This window comes from Syngnathus leptorhynchus, chromosome 22 (assembly GCF_054491065.1).
Source record: "Syngnathus leptorhynchus isolate UIUO chromosome 22, UIUO_Slep, whole genome shotgun sequence".
Taxonomy (NCBI): Eukaryota; Metazoa; Chordata; class Actinopteri; order Syngnathiformes; family Syngnathidae; genus Syngnathus; species Syngnathus leptorhynchus.
The window spans coordinates 6,410,389-6,423,704 of NC_141216.1; the positions used below are offsets into that span (position 1 = coordinate 6,410,389).

At 44.5% G+C, this 13,316-nt stretch overlaps 1 protein-coding gene and 1 long non-coding RNA gene across 26 annotated transcripts; one reads left to right on the forward strand and one right to left on the reverse strand.

Annotated features, from left to right (window-relative positions):
* The first annotated feature begins 806 nt into the window (after positions 1 to 806).
* LOC147039767 (uncharacterized) lies at positions 807 to 11,575 on the forward strand. 9 transcript variants are annotated; one of them, XR_015063354.1, is made up of 8 exons: positions 807 to 1,201; positions 2,580 to 2,776; positions 3,020 to 3,623; positions 6,627 to 6,676; positions 8,005 to 8,201; positions 8,447 to 8,514; positions 8,610 to 8,643; positions 8,786 to 11,575. It is a non-coding gene; the product is annotated as an uncharacterized LOC147039767 (long non-coding RNA). The 9 variants fall into 9 exon arrangements; XR_015063348.1 differs by having other exon boundaries at positions 8,610 to 9,351; positions 9,539 to 11,573; XR_015063347.1 differs by having other exon boundaries at positions 3,020 to 3,213; positions 3,356 to 3,623; positions 8,610 to 11,573.
* LOC147039768 (uncharacterized) lies at positions 2,550 to 10,138 on the reverse strand. 17 transcript variants are annotated; one of them, XR_015063336.1, is made up of 13 exons: positions 10,076 to 10,138; positions 9,866 to 10,018; positions 9,753 to 9,785; positions 4,171 to 4,214; positions 3,959 to 4,011; positions 3,830 to 3,898; positions 3,711 to 3,752; positions 3,511 to 3,589; positions 3,344 to 3,431; positions 3,181 to 3,283; positions 3,013 to 3,116; positions 2,834 to 2,937; positions 2,550 to 2,759 (listed from the first exon to the last, which is right to left on the reverse strand). XR_015063336.1 is itself a non-coding variant. In XM_085904033.1 (12 exons), the coding sequence occupies exons 4-9, from the start codon at positions 9,529 to 9,531 to the stop codon at positions 8,654 to 8,656; spliced, it is 342 nt and encodes a 113-aa protein (XP_085760159.1). In that variant the 5' UTR covers positions 9,532 to 9,560; positions 9,753 to 9,785; positions 9,866 to 10,018; positions 10,076 to 10,138; the 3' UTR covers positions 7,978 to 8,184; positions 8,259 to 8,363; positions 8,439 to 8,534; positions 8,607 to 8,653. The 17 variants fall into 17 exon arrangements, 4 of the variants coding, with proteins under 4 accessions (XP_085760159.1, XP_085760157.1, XP_085760158.1 ...); XR_015063334.1 differs by having other exon boundaries at positions 3,181 to 3,287; XR_015063339.1 differs by having other exon boundaries at positions 3,181 to 3,431; positions 3,830 to 3,893.
* Positions 11,576 to 13,316: the final 1,741 nt, after the last annotated feature.

The following is a 13,316-nucleotide window of genomic DNA, read 5'->3' on the forward strand; positions in this document are numbered from 1 at the left end:
TCCCACTATAACAAAAGAAAAAAAAATGCTCATCATACTGTTTGATGCCACTAAGGTGCATTGACTCAATTGAATTACTGTACAATCCTGGCCTAAGACATTGCAGTAGCAGTAAATCTGGTAGATGTCATGGAAACACGCCCTCTAGTGGTTGTGAGCAGTATAGGTGATGACATCAGAGCAGGGAGGTGCGGTCCCGAGCCATCATGAAAAGGGGGGGGGGGGGGGGATTCAATAATTTTTATTATAAAGTCATTTTCCTTTTAATTTCAATAGTTTTGTATCATTTTGAACCAAAATCGATGAATCTTTATAGTTATTTTAAAACCGAAGACGATTCGCTCGGAGGAGCCAATTTCCTGTCTCGCCTCCTCTGAGGATTGCGTAATCACACGGCTGCCTATGTTGACAGGCTATGCAGTTAGACAGAACTGCTCTGTCTAGGTCCCTGTTTAACACTGTGGCTATATTAACTCATTTCCGTAGTTAAGCTGACGTATATAATATCTTGCGGTTTTTGTCATGTGTCTGTAACGTTGTGTTTCTTTAGATGAACAAAACGGCTTTGAAAAGAGACCTTACGGAGGCTACGAAAAAAGGTTCTCCAGCCCTATGGCAGGGGGTGCTAGTGATCCCGGGATGCTTCATGCGCCCACCTGTAGAATAAGAGATCTCCTACCTAATGGAGTGTCCAAATGACGTCACAGGCCAAACAGCCAATCAGGAGGTGAGGGTGAGGACGGGTGTGGCACTTTTGAATCTAGTGTCGTATGCATGACGTGGGAGTGTCTTTTGTGCAAGTTGCCAAAGACGCGCTTTTGTGTGACTTGAATTGAGCTTTCTCGGCTACCGTACATTCCGCTTCAGCGAGCAGTTAGCTCTCAGGTGTCACCATTTGGGCTTTCGAGTGACTAATGTCAACTTTTTCCAAGCTCTCCATTTGCTATATGAATGTAAATGCGTACATGTCAACAATGACATGAAAAGAGAATATTTGTTAGTCGTTAGGTCAGTGGAAACTCGCTAGCTCTCGTGAAACAAGAGGTGGAGCGTTAGCTAGCACAACAAGTAGCACTCACTGGGCTGCCAATCAATGGATAATGAACGAAAGCGTTTGACTTGAACGTTGTTTTTCCATGTCCAACTTGAAGACTGGAGGCTCCACGTTGGCTGCTGGTCGTCTATCTGCAGATCTCGAAAGGTAGGTACCTTCCCATTTTCCATGTGGCATTATGCGTCTGGTGACTAGCAAGGTGGACCTCAACGTTTGCCTCCTAATCTTATATGACTTCAAATATTCCAAAATGTTAAAAAGTCTATTTTTGATCATAGTTGGCACACATGAAAAGTGAAAGTGTACCACTTTGTTCTTCTAAAATTATGACTCGAATCTAAAAAAAAGAAACAATTTCATTTCGTTAGTTGGTAGTGTTATGTGCTTGAGGAGCTGATGTGCGATGTCATCTTGTCATGGCACACCAGAGAGAAGGTGAGCACATGCAAGCAGCTGACATCTCTCACAAAACCTAAGCGCCAGGGACTGCACAATATCATCATCACACCCGTCTGGATGTGTTTTTTCATAACATTGATGCAAACCAAGTTAGTCAGAAACATATATTTAACTAACTTGGTTTGTGTCAGTGTCATGGAAAAACTTGTCTTAAAGTGTGTGGTGGTGGTGGTACTGCGTGGCACTTAGGTTTAGTCCCAGATGTTTGCACTGTTTGCATGTGCTCACCTTCCCCCTAGTGCCTGCCACGAGAAGTGACATCATACCATACTGCTTTTCCTAATCAATAAATTGCTTAAGTGGAATGCGAGTCTTTGTGATTTATGAGCAAATTTGCTCCTTTGAAGTCTTTCATGCTTGCTGGTCACTGCATTGGCTAAGTAATGTTGTAAACCTAAGTGTCGACTACTATGTTTTCAGCCTTGAGGTGAGTGTCACTGCAACAGACACAAGTCTTTGCTGCTTCTCTCTGTGTCCACATGATGCAATTGCATCACTTTGAGTCATGTGGACAGAGAGAAGCAGTCAAAGACTTGGCTGTGTTCAGTGGCTGAAGGCAAACACTCAACTCAAAGCTGAAAAGAACCTTCCAAAACCTAAGTGCCACTTTGCCCGCCTCCAAACTCTGCCCAAATTCAACCTGGCCAATCACGGCGCGACTCAGATTTGCATAACCACGCCCACTTTCTGACAGCCAATCAGAATGCAGCGAATTGCACATCCGACCAATCAGATTGCTTCATTTTGGGAAAACCACGCCCACTAGAATCACCCCAATCACTGAGCACCTCATTTGCATACACACGCCCACCTTTCCACCAATCACAGCCTTTCATTCTCATTGCTCCACCCACTTTTAGACCTCTCAGCCAATCAGGAAGCAGTATTCGTCATGATTCCACCCCATTTATTAAAAAAAAATCCCAGAAATCCATAAAAAAAAAAAATTTGGGGTGGGGGGGATAAAAAATTATTGGAAAGAAAAGAAATGATTTTAGTTTTGTGATGTTTGATAATGAAGAGTTGAAAGTTTGTGTTATTTGTAATAGCTTTATTTCTTTTGCAGAGTAAACATTCAACAACAAGAAAGTAACAAGTTGGATGGTAGTCTGCTCGTTGCCGAGTGGTGCAGTGGTCGGCCAGAGGAACGAGCGGTCAAGTGGTCGGCCAGAGGAACGAGTGGTGCAGTGGTCGGCCAGAGAAACGAGTGGTGAGGTGGTCGGCCAGTGTTACTCCATGCCTGGATCTGAGACAAAGAGATTGGTAAGTAAAAAGCTAAGTCAAAGTTTTGTGCAGAAAGTGTTTTAGCATGATACATACCAGTTCGCAAGTCGAGTAGTGTACAGAGTATTGCATGCTGCATGACCCAGGAAGCTGATTTTTTTTTTTTCTTGCTGCATGACTCAGGAAGTTTTGTTCCTTGCCTGTCAGAAAAAAGGGTAACAAATTATTGGAATAAAGATAAAATTGTGCATTGAGGTGTATTTAAAGTGCTTCACTTTTTAGGTTGCCTTAGAGCTGAGGCAGTGACAAGGAAACTGAAGTGCTGCTTTGCTCTGGTCCTCAGCTTCCGCTGCGAGCAGGCACTTGATGGTGCTTCACACTGGACACAAAAAAAAAACGGATGCTAAAATTAGCTAAAATGTCATTTGCTTTGCTTCTCTTACCAGCAGAAGGCTCTTCAGGCAGCACAGATCCAGGTGAACAAGCTCAGGGGCTGACGACAAATTGTGACAGGCTTTGCCCTTTGTGGACCAGGATTTGCCACACCTGCCTGGAAAGAAAAAGGAACATTGACATAACCACTCTATTTAAATTCACTGCTTTTACTTTTAACTGTAGACTGGAAGCAGCCGGTCACTGGTGCACAGGCAGGCAGAGTTCCTGAAATGTTGACAAGACTCTCCAGGGTGGACACCTGCACACAACACAAACGAGACCATCAAGCTGCATTTAATTGAGCTTCAACCCTGGAAATGGAGGCGGCCTTGACGAACCTCGGCATGGTTTTGGAGGGCTGCTTCCTTTGGCCAGCAGGTGGCAGATTTTCCAACTGCATCCTTACTGGAACGTGATCTGTAGGAAGAGGAAGGTGAAAAAAAAGCAGCAGGTAAGTTCTTTTAAACAATGCCAAGTTCGTGGTAAGTTTTCATCTGCTAGCACGTCAGACAAGTTGATAATGGCACAGGTTCAAAACCTTATAGATCCATGCTGCAGAAACTAGGTCCTTTAGCACCACCTGGTGGACAAAAGGAAGAAACAAGTGGAAATGTTTGACACGTGTCAAACATTTGGACGTATGCGTGCGTGTTTCACCAGCGAGGAATGGAGTGCAGCGCCAGACAGACAGGTGGACCGACGTCTCTCCAACCACAGCTTGCTGCTCTGAAAGACACTAACGTTAAAACCATTCAGATTTTACATTTTCAGCAAGAGTAGACCTACCTCCAAGTGTCTCATGAAGCCATGAGAGGACGGCAAGGCGGCCATCTTGGACCCTGCAGACAATAGAAAAAGAACAAATGTTTGCTATAATCAATTTGATAAGATGCATTGCTAATAAAATGGTTTTGCCATTTTGCAGTCAATCTGTTCCAGATGCAGGCCTGTGGACAGAAATAAGACAATTAGAGCAGTCGATTGACTTGAAAACTCACAGAAAGTCAGTCGGCCATGTCCGGCTCGTTTTGAAAATTCGCACCTGCAGACAGAAAGCAGAAATTTAACACGAAAGCATCGAAATGTTTGAGTCATACATTCTCTGGTGGATTTATGCAAACGCTGCTTGGTCGACTTACCTTCGGCCAAACGGCGCTGTCGTGCAGACGTTGCTAAATGTTTGTGCAAAAACGGTGTTAGTAGTCCCTCTACACGATGCGTGCTTGAGTTTTGAAAATGGAAATGTACTTACCTTCCGTTAAACGCTTCAATTGTTTGTTTGCACGCCAAATGAACGCGTTTTGGTGGTCGTCGAACACGCTAACTGCTAACGCTAGCTTCTGCAAACTTTTTAGCTTGCACGCTTGCAAGATGGAAGCACGCACGCCCAAAGTGCAAGGTGACGCTGAAAAGAGAGCAAAAGCAGTGAGTTTGAAAAGGTGAACAAACGTTGAATACCCACCTTGTCACGTTTCAACGCGGTTGTGCAGCAGGTGGACCGGAGCAGCGTGGCACGCGCTCGCTGTCAGAGGAGAGAGAGAACGAGCGTCGCGTTCTTGACGCCTTTTATAGTCTTTTGGTGATGACGTCATCAGACAAAAAAAAAAAATGGGAAAAATATATTTCTAAGTGCAAATTTTGGAGGGACCTGGTCTCGAACTAGCACTGCAATCTTCGTAGTCAATGGTCTTATCCCCTCGAACATTGGCTGTTAGCATGATAGCGGAAATGTGTCTGTATTATCCCACATTATGAAGGTTGTTCTTCAGGAAACGTTCAGAGTAACCTTCAATTACAAACATTTGACATGTATGAGTAAGATCTTGATTGGCCGAATGGTTATATCTTTTCCCTTGGGTTCGAATCTTATGTGTCGTTCTATTTCATTTGAAAAAGCTGCAAAGAGCGAGTCTCGAACCCGAGGCTGCCGGACTCCAAACCAAGCCATAAACCATTCAGCTATTTAGCCGTTGAAAATTTTGAAGTTTTCTTATCTATTCATAGTATATGTTTTACAAAATAGATAAAATTACCAAATCACATGAGAATTTAAGAACACTCAGTGGTGTAGTAGGTTAAGCTTTTGCCTTATGTTCGGGAGAACCGAGTTCGAGTCTCATACTATTCAAACTTTAGCTTAAAGTCTACTTGGTTGGGGCTCGAACCATGGTCTCCCGAACACCGGGTAAAGTTAAAAACCACTTTGCCATTTTGGCAGCGAAACCCGAGCTTTTTTTTGGAAAGTCTACTTTAAAATGTCACCTTGCGCGGATGAAAATGCTAATCTACCACTGTTTGACAGTACATTCGGTGCAGTAGTGGATATTTTTAACTATTTTTGAGCAAATTTACCTTTTAAAGTGCACTACCCAAACATTGTCAAAACAGCTCGAGTACGACGATGTACGAGCGATGGTCGCGTTTTGAACGCACCGTAGCGGTCTAAAAAGTACCTGTGACTTTCCAAAAGCTGCGGTGCGTTCATAACGCCGACCAAAGCTCGTACATCGCCATACTCGAGCTGTTTTGACAATTGGAGGGAACTCGCGAGCGAAAAACAAACAAAAAAAATAACATTTTAATATCCCGCGATCGACCGGTCGATCGCGATCGACGTATTGGGCCCCCCCGGTAGTATTTCAGCCAGTTGGACCTATGCAGACACTCAAATGTCGGATTTATTTGGCGGTATTTTAACTCCCCGTGACTTTCCAAAAGCTGGGGTGCGTTCACAACGCCGACCAAAAGCTCGTACATCGCCATACTCGAGCTGTTTTGACAATTGAAGGGAACTCGCGAGCTAGCGTGTTTGTGTTGTGTTGTAAGCGCCGTTGTTTGCACACGCATCAAGTGCGAAAAAACCAACAACCAGAAAAACATTTTAATATCCCGCGATCGACCAGCAGTGGCTCGACGATCGATTGGTCGATCGCGATCGACGTATTGGCCACCCCTGGGCTTCGTCTCTTTTGTGTCTGACTTCCCTGTCGTTGCGCTGCGCCGGCGTTCACACACGAGCTTCTATCTCTTTTATGCGTGTTGACTTCATGATCCAAACTCGTGTCTTATGCATGATGTGGGAGTGTCTTTTGTACAAGTTGTCACAGACGCGCTTTTTGTTGCCTTGAATTGGGCTTTCTCGGCTACCGTACACTTCCGCTTCAGCGAGCAGCTAGCTCTTCAGGTTGTTGTCATTTGGGCTATCGCGTGAGTCATGTCAAGTTTTGCCAAGCTCTCCATTTGCTGTATATATGTACACGCATACATGTCAACAATGACACGAAAGGAGAATAATTGTTAGTTGTTAGGTCAGTGGAAACTCGCTAGCTCTCGTGAAACAAGAGGTGGAGCGTTAGCTAGCACAGCCACAAGTAGCACTTACTCGACTGCCAATCAATGGATAATCGACGAAAGCGTTTGACTTCAACGTTGTTTTTCCATGTCCAACTTGAAGACTGGAGGCTCCACGTTGGCTGCTGGTCGTCTATCTGCAGATCTCGAAAGGTAGGAACCTCCCCATTTTCCATGTGGCATTATGCCTCTGGTGACTAGCAAGGTAGACCTTAATGTTTGCCTCCTATCCGTATCATATATGACTTCAAATATTCCAAAATGTTAAAAAGTATAGTTTTGGTCATAGTTGGCACACATGAAAAGTGAAAGCGTACCACTTTGTTCTTCTAAAATTATGACTTGAATGTTAAAAAAAAAAATGTGTTAGTTGGTAGTGTTATGTGCTTGAGGAGCTGACGTCATCTTGTCATGGCACACCAGGGAGAAGGTGAGCACATGCAAGGAGCTGACATCTCTCACAAAACCTAAGTGCCAGGTACTGCACGATATCATCATCACACCCGTCTGGATGTGTTTTTTCATGACATTGATGCAAACCAAGTTAGTCAGAAACATATATTTAACTGACTTTGTTTGTGTCAGTGTCATGGAAAAACTTGTCCAAAAGTGTGTGCTGGTGGTGGTGGTACTGTGTGGCACTTAGGTTTAGTCCCAGATGTTTGCACTGTTTGCATGTGCTCACCTTCCTGGAATGCGAGTCTTTGTGATTTATGAGCAAATTTGCTCCTTTGAAGTCTTTCATGCTTGCTGGTCACTGCATTGGCTAAGTAATGTTGTAAACCTAAGTGTCCACTACTATGTTTTCAGCCTTGAGGTGAGTGTCACTGCAACAGACACAAGTTTTTGCTGCTTCTCTCTGTCTCCACATGAGTCAATTGCAGTCAAAGTGACGCAATTGCAGTCACTTTGAGTCATGTGGACAGAGAGAAGCAGTCAAAGACTTGGCTGTGTTCAGTGGCTGAAGGCAAACACTCACCTCAAAGCTGAAAAGAGCCTTCCAAAACCTAAGTGCCACTTTGCCCGCCTCCAAACTCTGCCCAAATTCAGCCTGGCCAATCGCGACGCGGCCCAAATTTGCATAGCCACGCCCACTTTCTGACAGCCAATCAGAATGCAGCGAATTGCGCATCCGACCAATCAGATTGCTTCATTTTGGAAAAACCACGCCCACTAGAATCCAACCAATCACAGAGCGCCTCATTTGCATACACACGCCCACCTTTCAACCAATCACAGCCTTTCATTCTCATTGCTCCACCCACTTTTAGACCTCTCAGCCAATCAGGCAGCAGTATTCGTCATGGTTCCAGCCCATTTATTGAAAAAAATTCCCAGAAATCCGTAAAAAAAAAAAAAAAAAAAATTTGGGGTGGGGGGGGATAAAAAATTATTGGAAAGAAAAGAAATGATTTTAGTTTTGTTTGATAATGAAGAGTTGAAAGTTTGTGTTATTTGTAATAGCTTTATTTCTTTTGCAGAGTAAACAATCAACAACAAGAAAGTAACAAGTTGGATGGTAGTCTGCTCGTTGCCGAGTGGTGCAGTGGTCGGGCAGAGGAACGAGCGGTCAAGTGGTCGGCCAGAGAAACGAGTGGTGAAGTGGTCGGCCAGAGGAATGAGTGGTGAGGTGGTCGGCCAGTGTTACTCCATGCCTGGATCTGAGACAAAGAGATTGGTAAGTAAAAAGCTAAGTCAAAGTTTTGTGCAGAAAGTGTTTTAGCATGATACATACCAGTTCGCAAGTCGAGTAGTGTTGAATTGCATGCTGCATGACCCAGGAAGCTGATTTTTTTTTTTTCTTGCTGCATGACTCAGGAAGGTTGATTTTGTTCCTTGCCTGTCAGAAAATAGGGGAACAAATTATTGGAATAAAGATAAAATTGTGCATTGAGGAGTATTTAAAGTGCCTCACTTTTCAAGTTGCCTGAGAGCTGAGGCAGTGACAAGGAAACTGAAGTGCTCTGGTCCTCAGCTTCTGCTGCGAGCAGGTACTTGATGGTGCCCCACACTGGACACAAAAAAACCTGATGCAAATATGGAAACCTGTTAGTTAAAATGTCATTTACTTTGCTTCTCTTACCAGCAGAAGGCTCTTCAGGCAGCACAGACCCACCCAGGTGAACGAGCTCAGAGGCTGAAGACAAATTGTGGCAGGCTTTTCACTTTGTGGACCAGGATTTGCCACATCTGCCTGGAAAGAAAAAGGAACATTGACACAACGACTTCACTTAAATTCACTGCTTTTACTTTTAACTGTAGACTGGAAGCAGCCGGTCACTGGGGCACAGGCAGGCAGAGGTCCTGAAATGTTGACAAGACTCTCCAGGGTGGACACCTGCACACAACACAAACGAGACCATCAAGCTGCATTTAATTGAGCTTCAACCCTGGAAATGGAGGCTGCCTTGAGGGACCTCGGCATGGTTTTGGAGGGTTGGTTCCTTTGACCAGCAGGTGGCAGATTTTCCAACTGCATCCTTCCTGGAACGTGATCTGCAGGAAGAGGGAGGCAAAAAAAAAAAAAAAAAGCAGGTAAGTTCTTTTGAACAATGCCAAGTTTGTAGTAAGTTGCCATCTGTCGGCACGTCAGACATGTTGATAATGGTACAGGTTCAAAACCTTGTAGCGCCATGCTGCAGAAACTCGGTCCTTCAGCACCACCTGGTGGACAAAGGGAGGAAGAACAAGCTAAAATGTTTGACACGTGTCAAACATTTGGACGCGTGCGTGCGTGGGTGTTTCACCAGCGAGGAATGGAGGGCAGCGCCAGACGGACGGCTGGACGGACGTCTCTCCAACCACAGCTTGCTGCTCTGAAAGACACGGTAACGTTACAACCGTTCTGCTTTTACATTTTCAGCAAGAGTAGACCTACCTCCAAGTGTCATGAAGCCATGCGAGGATGGCAAGGCGGCCATGTTGGACCCGCAGACAAAAGAAAATGAACAAATGTTTGCTTTAGTCAATTTGATAAGATACCTTGCCAATAAAAACCTTTTCGCCATTTTGCAGTCAATCTGTTCCAGATGCAGGCCTGTGGACAGAAATAAGACAATTAGAGCAGTCGATTGACTTGAAAACTCACAGAAGGTCAGTCGGCCATGCCGGGCTCGTTTTGAAGATTCGCACCTGCAGACAGAAAGAAGAAATCTAACACGAATGTATCGAAATGTTTGAGTCAAACATTCTCTGGTGGATTTATGCAAACGCTGCTTTGGCTACTTACCTTCGGCCAAACGGCGCTGTCGTCCAGACGTTGCTAAATGTTTGTGCAAAAACGGTGTTAGTAGTCCCTCTACCCGATGCGTGCTTGAGTTTTGAAAATGGAAATGTACTTACCTTCCGTTAAACGCTTCAATTGTTTGTTTGCACGCCAAATGAACGCGTTTTGGTGGTCGTCGAACACGCTAACTGCTAACGCTAGCTTCTGCAAACTTTTTAGCTTGCACGCTTGCAAGATGGAAGCACGCACGCCCAAAGTGCAAGTTGACGCTGAAAAGAGAGCAAAAGCAGTGAGTTTGAAAAGGTGAACAAACGTTGAATACCCACCTTGTCACGTTTCAACGCGGTTGTGCAGCAGGTGGACCGGAGCAGCGTGGCACACGCTCGCTGTCAAAGAGTGAGAGAACGAGCGTCGCGTTCTTGACGCTTTTTATAGTCTTTTTGTGATGACGTCATCAGACCAAAAAAAAAAATGGGAAAAATATTTCTAAGTTCAAACTTTTGGAGGGACCTGGTCTCGAACCAGCACTGCAATCTTCGTAATCAATGGTCTTATCCCCTCGGCCATTGGCTGTTGGCATGATAGTGGAAATTTGTTTGTATTATCCCACATTATGGTTCAGGAAAGGTTCAGAGTAACCTTCAATTACAAACATTTGATGTACATGAGTAAGATCTCGATTGGCCGAATGGTTACAACTTTTACCTTGAGTTTGGGAGAGGCGGGTTCGAATCTTATGTGTGGCTTTATTTCATTTGAAAAAGCTGCAAAGTGCAAGTCTCGAACCCGAGGCTGCTGAACACCAACCCAAGTCATAAACCATTCAGCCATTTTGGCGTTGAAATTTTCGGAGTTTTTTTTATGTATTCATAGTATATGTTTTACGAAATGGATAAATTTATTAAATCACCAAACTTATTCAGAACACACAATGGTGTAGTAGATAAAGTTTTTGCCTTATGTTCGGGAGAACCGAGTTCGAGTCTCTCACTATTCAAACTTTGGCTTAAAGTCTGGTTTATGCGGGGCTCGAACCCTAGTCTCCCGATCACCGGGTAAAGTTAGAAACCACTTTCCCATTTTGCCAGGGAAACTCGGTTTTTTTTGGGAAAGTGTACTGTAAAATGTCAACTTGCATAAAATGCTAATCTACCGGTGTTTGACAGTACATTCAGTGGTGTGGTGGATAAAGCTTTTGCCTTATGTTCGGGAGAACCGAGTAATGATGCAAACTTTAGCTTAAAGTTTGCTTTGTGTGGGGCTTGAACCATGATCTCCCGAACACCTGGTAAACTAAATACTCAAATAATATTCAAATTTGTGAGTCAGCGAGTGAAGAACATGGAATATTGACTACTGGTCAGCATGTACATATTTCTTTTATTGATTCTACAATTATATACAAATATCAGAGAAACAAATTTGAAGCACAATAAAGAAACACACATGACATCACCAGATCTAGACATCAGCCTTCATAATGAATTTATTTTTTTGTTTGACTTCATAGGGATAACCATTTTTATCTTGTACATTTTGGCAATTGTCATTTACATTTCGTTCCAGTCTTCAAGTTGGACCTGGAAAAACAACGTTCAAGTCAAACGCTTTCGTTGAGTATCCATTCATTGACAGTCGAGTGAGTGCTACTTGTGGCTGTGCTAGCTAACGCTCCACCTCTTGTTTCACGAGAGCTAGCGAGTTTCCACTGACCTAACAACTAACAACTTGTTTACATGTATACAGCAAATGGAGAGCTTGTAAAAAGTTAACATGACTCAGGCGATAGCCCAAATGACAACAACCTGAAGAGCTAGCTGCTCGCTGAAGCGGAAGTGTACGGTAGCCGAGAAAGCCCAATTCAAGTCACACAAAATGTTCATTTTACGCTGGGTTACATACGGCGAATGGGGGCACTGCCATCTTGAGGTAGCTTGGCGTCATTACATGAACCGCTTCATAAAGCATGAACCGCAGCCTTACACTATGCAAACCTTAGCTCAAAGTCTGCTTCGTGTGGGGCTCGAACGATGCTCTCCAGATCACCGGGTTACGTTAGAAACCATTCAACCATTTTGCCAGCTAAACACCGCCTTTTTTTTGTATTAGTGTAGAGTGCATAGGGGACGTCTGGTGAAAAGGCGAAATGGACATGTTCATTTTGCGCTGGGTTACATACAAGTGAATGGGGGCACTGCCATCTTGCGGTAGCTTGACGTCATTACACCAGCCGATCGCCAAGCCACTACTAGTCGATCGCGGGAAAAAGGCTAAATGGACATGTTCATTTTACGCTGGGTTACATACAAGTGAATGGGGGCACTGCCATCTTGTGGTAGCGTGGCGTCATTACACCAGTCGATCGCCAAGCCACTACTGGTCGATCGCGTAATATTAAAATTTTGGGGGGTTTTCGCACTTGATGCGTGTGCAAACCACGGCGCTAACAACACAACACAACACAACACAACACAACACAAACACGCTAGCTCGCGAGTTCCCTCCGATTGTCAAAACAGCTCGAGTATGGCGATGTACGAGCTTTGGTCGGTGTTTTGAACGCACCCCAGCTTTTGGAAAGTCACGGGTAGTTTAAATACCGCCAAATAAATCCGACATTTTAGTGTCTGGATAGGTCCAACTGGCTGAAATACTACAAGGGTGGCCAATACGTCGATCGCAATCGACCGGTCGATCGCGGGATATTAAAAACACTAACACGCTCACTCGCAAGTTCCCACCAATTGTCAAAACAGCTCATGTATGGCGATGTACGAGCCATGGTCGGCGTTTTGAACGCACGGCAGCTTTTGGAAAGTCACGGATAGTTTAAATACAGCCAAAGGTGCGTTCAAACGCCGACCATGGCTCGTACATCGCCATACTCGAGCTGTCGATCGCCAATGTTTGTGTTCTGTTGTGTTGTTAGCGCCGTTGTTTGCACACGCATCAAGTGCTAAGAAAAAAGAAAAAAAAAGTAATATCCCGCAATCGACCAGCAGTGGCTTGGCGATCGACAGCTCGAGTATGGGGATGTACGAGCCATGGTCGGCATTTGAACGTACCTTTGGCGGTATTTAAACTAGCCGTGATTTTCCAAAAGTTGCGGTGCGTTCACAACACCGACCAAAGCTTGTATATCACCACACTCGAGCTGTTTTGATAATTGGAGGGAACTCGCGAGCTAGCGTGTTTGTGTTGTTAGCACCGTTGTTTGTGCACGCATCAAGTGCTAAGATTTTTTTTAAATAATTTATTATCCCGCGATCGACCAGCAGTGGCTTGGCGATCGACAGCTAGAGTATGGTGATGTACGAGCCATGGTCGGCGTTTGAACGCACCTTTGGCGGTATTTAACGCCGTGACTTTCCAAAAGTTGCGGTGCGTTCACAACGCCGACCAAAGCTCGTACATCGCCGTACTCGAGCTGTTTTAACAATTGGAGGGAACTCGCGAGCTAGCGTGTTTGTGTTGTGTTGTTAGCGCCGTTGATTGCACACGCACCAAGTGCGAAAAAAAACAAACAAAAAAAATATTTTAATATCCCAACCAGCAGTGGCTTGGCGA

What these genes read in the sequence shown, in the direction of transcription:
- LOC147039768 (XM_085904033.1), bottom strand. An exon ending in CTGCCCTCCATTCCTCGCTG is followed by an intron (nt 9,188 to 9,270) that starts GTGAAACACCCA and finishes TTTGTCCACCAG; the next exon opens with GTGGTGCTGAAGGACCGAGT. An exon ending in CCCTCCAAAACCATGCCGAG is followed by an intron (nt 8,862 to 8,940) that starts GTCCCTCAAGGC and finishes TGTTGTGTGCAG; the next exon opens with GTGTCCACCCTGGAGAGTCT.